The following is a 4,361-nucleotide window of genomic DNA, read 5'->3' on the forward strand; positions in this document are numbered from 1 at the left end:
AATTTTGCTGGAGCACGCTTACAGGTAAACTGCATAAATCAATAAATTATTGATTCATGCTCTGTTTATTTATCTTACGCTCTGCAGAAAATACAATTATCACTTAATTATAAAACTGCTGTTTGGAAATAACACAACCGACTGGCTAATGTGCTCTGCTCTCTGCATGGCAAGAGCACCGAGAGATAATATCAGCATTAAAAATGTTAAGCCTCAGTAGCTCACTAAACATTCAGATATTAAGGTGTATGTTCAGGAAGGTGGAAAATGGGACACAGAACTTTCCACTTCTAGGTGGCTATTCAGATGTCTTTGCTGCACATCATTGCGGTGCTGTTGCCTAGCCTGTGAAAAACAAAGTGGTGGTTCCAGTTCAGTTCCCAGCGGACGGCTGTCCACATTAGCTCAATGATGAGTTTAAATAGATGGGCCAACAGCCAGGTAGGCCTGAGATGCAGGAACACCCTCCGATTCTCTGTAACTAATTCTGTCCCTGTCATGGTTGAGGGAAAAAGGCAGCCTTGCAAGTGGAAGTAAAGTCAGTCAAATGCTTTTTTTAATGTAAAATTGCTTTTTCAACAATATACCTTTTCAACAAAGTTGCACCAAAAACCCCTTATTTCTGTGTGTGTTTGTGTGTGTGTGTGTGTGTATAATACAGTTGGATGTAGGATGGCCTGAAAACAATGTTTTTTTAAATATATATACCACATTTCTGTAATATACACACAGACATATATTACAGAAATGGCTTAATTTTATTGATAGAGATATATCTATATATCTATATAGATATAACAGAAATGAGGTGTACATATATTTGTCAAAAATATCCCTATACTTTTAGGCCATCATATGTCCAACAATTCATCATTTTTGTGTTTTTCAACAAAAATCTGTTAAAAGTGAAAGAAAAGATTGGATAAAAATGTTTTTTCTTAATTTTTTTTAAGGTGGGGAATGGCTTGAAAACTCACCATTCCTGTGTTGACTCAAAGGAGAAACTCCCATACCATAGTGTCTGGGGACTGGGCAGAGTATAGCAGTGCAAGTTCTTGTTACAGCTCTTGGGGTGTGTTCTTTTAGGCCAGATCCTAGAAACTAGTTGTTCTGAACTCATCATGGTGCTGAGGCCAGAAAGGTGACTTTATGCAACTCTTCTGCCTCCTCGGCATATATTTACATGTGTAAAAAGGTAAATTATTAAAGGGTGTTAATCATGGATTGTTTGTGTCATTATCATGTATGCTAAATAGGGGGAGGTCCCTCAGTAGATGGGAAGATGCTTTGGGTATGGACAGGTGGAGAAATAGTCGTCAATATGAAAATGCATGAAAAGCATTACATATCTTTCATTGTAGCTTACTGTTCTGTTCCCTTTCCCAGTTCTGCCAACTGGAATCAAGTTCCAACTGAGCAAAGGAGAGCTCTCTGTGAAGAGAAGGACGATGGGGAGTTTTGGTATTTTCCCATTAATGGTTTTGTCTTCTGGAGTTTCTATTCTTGTTTCTTTTAGAACCATGGTGGGACATGAAAGGAGCATATTCACTTCCTCTGCTTTCAGTCTCCCTATGCTAGACATTTTACTAATTCATCTTTGGATTAGTCCTTGGGGTAAGCACTGTATTTAATGAACAAAGTATGAGAGGAGAACTGGTGAATATTGGCATAAAAGCCATATTCAGATGAGCATGGCCTCATGGCATGTGGTGCCATAGATACGTCTGTGGCACCACATATTGCACGTTCAGTTGCTCCCCACACTGCAAGGGAGCAGCATGTGTGTGTGTGTGTGGGGGGGCTGCCGGCCAGGCTCCATGCAGCAGGCTCACCATTGCTGCAGCCCTGGGAGGGCCCCAGGACGTCAGGTAAGACTGTTCAGGCCAGCCCAGTGCTGGTCCCAGCTTCCCCTACCCCACCCAGGGTAAGTTGCCATGCACCAGAGGCTGTGTGGCACAGGCATTCCCCAAGGACAAGTATCAGTAGCACAAGTGTGCCGCTGCTAGTTGTCCCCAGAGATCTAAACATCTGCACAAATGTGGATGTGCCCAAAGTGTTCATCCAACATCATCAAGGATGTCAGTGGCAGATTCGGGAGTTGAAACTACTTCCCTGACCTCCTGTCCATTGTTTAACCATTGGACCATGTAGGCCCCCACAAGACGTTGACTTGTTAGACAATATATGTAAACTCTCAGTGAGAGTAATAGAGAATCTGGGTAGGCAGCAGCCCAGCCATCAGGGCTTGGGGTCTTCCTGGTTAGTCTAGGTGAGCTCCTAACTCTTATGTATATTGTCAGTTTGGGGAATAATTTTGGCCCAACTTATCCTTATGTATAAAACCTTTTAGCCACTAGGAAGTCTCCTTCATGCTGACTGGCATGGTCAGACTCACAGCATGGCCAGGAAGTAGGATGACCATGGGCTGGTGCTAGGGGGAGTTTTCAGACTTGCAGTCTGGCATGCAATAGAGATGTGGACTAGATGGGTACTGAGAAGTGCAATGTGGAAAGGCCTGTGCTGGAGAACTAGAGACTGCAGTGTGGATATGACCTGAAATGTAGTGTGTTGACAGGACCTCATGGAGCCTATAAAAATGTCTCACATTCTCCTTTCTGCAGACGAACTGCTTTACAACTCCTACTTTTTTTTTCCTCATCAATGCAAACCTGATTTTTATAACTAGATCCATACTCATAGCCCTTCTTAACTTTAAACATATGTTTACATCATGTGAGTTCAATTGGAGCATCTCGGCTTTAGATACTAGAACATAGTGATCAACCCATTTCACAAGGTGTCACCAAGCTCAACTGGAGCCTGTGGCATGACATTTCAGCCCTGGTTACATATTCACTTACGAGCACAGCGAGTGTGAACATTGATAACCAGCTGATGTATGATACTGGAATGTAAAACTTTTTTTCAGGATGTCATGTCAAGATTTTAGAAACCAATTTTCCAAGGTGTGTGTTTGCAATAGTACACCAACATTTCTGGACTTTGGGGATCAGCACAATACAGCATGGTTCGTGGATACATATGCAAATAAGTGGGTTCGAGGACACACCGCAGGTGGAAGCAAGCCTCAGAATGGTAATAAACAGGGATCCTGGTTTTCTCTCTTTAAAAATAGCAAATTCTCTAATTAAAAACCCCAAAACTCCTGTTTTTCTGTGATTGAAATGAAACTCCACTCTCTATATAGGTATCAGTTGAACACAATGTTTTACTGATATATTTACAATTTTAAAGCAATTTGGAAGCTTGCCAGTGCCTCAATCACTGTAATAAAATAAGTGCTAAATACCTATAAATTTTGGCATTAGATTTTGGGTTTTTTATCATGGAAAATCAAAGCTTCCTCTGCCCCCTTTGCTCATAAGGACGCAGGTCCAGTTGTGGCTGTCCCTCCCCACACCAGGTGCTTTGTGACTGAGCAGCCCTGATATGCTGATGCCCTGCCCATGCCATTGCCCCCTCACTCCCCACCCACAGCCCCTTGGCTTGGCTGGTGCCTCTCCACACCTACACTCCCTGCCCCCACCCCCTCCAGCCCTGCTGGAGAGGGCCCCCAGCTGCCAGGGCTATAGGGCCAGGGACCCAGGTCCTCAGCCCCCTGTCCCCACCCCATCAGCGCCTGAGCCCTGGCTGCCACCCACAAGAGGTGAGTGTTGCAGTGGAGCACAGCCTGACTCCTCCTCCCCAACATGCAGTACAGCTTGAACAGAAGCTGTTGTGTGTGGGGGGGGGTTCAGGCTGCTTGCTGCAGGCTCAGGCTCTTCACCCAGCTGTCTTCCCCTGGGAGCCTCCACAGTACAGCAGGTGGGACTCAGTGTGGCAGGACAGAGCAGGGCTGGGGAGAGAAGCTTGATGCCACCGCTGGGAGCTCCACACCGCCCTGGTAAGACACCCCCTGCTCACCTGGCAACAGCGGGGAGCACAACTCCATGCCACTGCCCCTGCTGCTGCCAGATGAGCAGTGGGTGCTTTGCCAGGATAGCACAGGGCTTATGGCAGTGACAGCGAGCCAAGCTTCCCCGCTCTGCTCTGCCCTGCTGGGCCAGGTCCTGCCCGCTAGGCTGCAGAGGCCCCGGGGTGGGCGGGGAGGTGGGACAGCAGGGTGGGGAGCCCTGAGCCCACAGCAGCCAACCTGCATCTACATGTGCATCCCATGCCCCCTCCCCAACCCAGAAATGCGCTCAATGGCAGGAAGCCAGCTCCCCCCACCTGGATGAGCTGCCTGCAGCTTTGTCTCATACCGCGACCAGGCCCTGTGGCCATGCATTTTAGCCTCAGGCCCCAAGCTCCATGCACCACCTGGGCTAGGCAGTGGCCCCAGCTCTACCCACCTCCCTCCC

General features: G+C 46.7%; 1 protein-coding gene across 1 annotated transcript in view; it reads left to right on the forward strand.

Moving 5' to 3' along the window:
• The window catches only part of CAPN13 (calpain 13), a 109,895-nt gene that overhangs the window by 51,805 nt on the left and 53,729 nt on the right, over positions 1 to 4,361 (forward strand). Inside the window, exons 9-10 of the mRNA XM_019526690.1 lie at positions 1,387 to 1,461; positions 2,930 to 3,096. Of these exons, the coding sequence (XP_019382235.1) occupies positions 1,387 to 1,461; positions 2,930 to 3,096 (242 nt within the window). The remainder of the gene's footprint in view (positions 1 to 1,386; positions 1,462 to 2,929; positions 3,097 to 4,361) is intronic.

Source organism: Gavialis gangeticus, unplaced genomic scaffold (genome assembly GCF_001723915.1).
Source record: "Gavialis gangeticus isolate Ggan-Ray unplaced genomic scaffold, GavGan_comp1, whole genome shotgun sequence".
Taxonomy (NCBI): domain Eukaryota; kingdom Metazoa; phylum Chordata; order Crocodylia; family Gavialidae; genus Gavialis; species Gavialis gangeticus.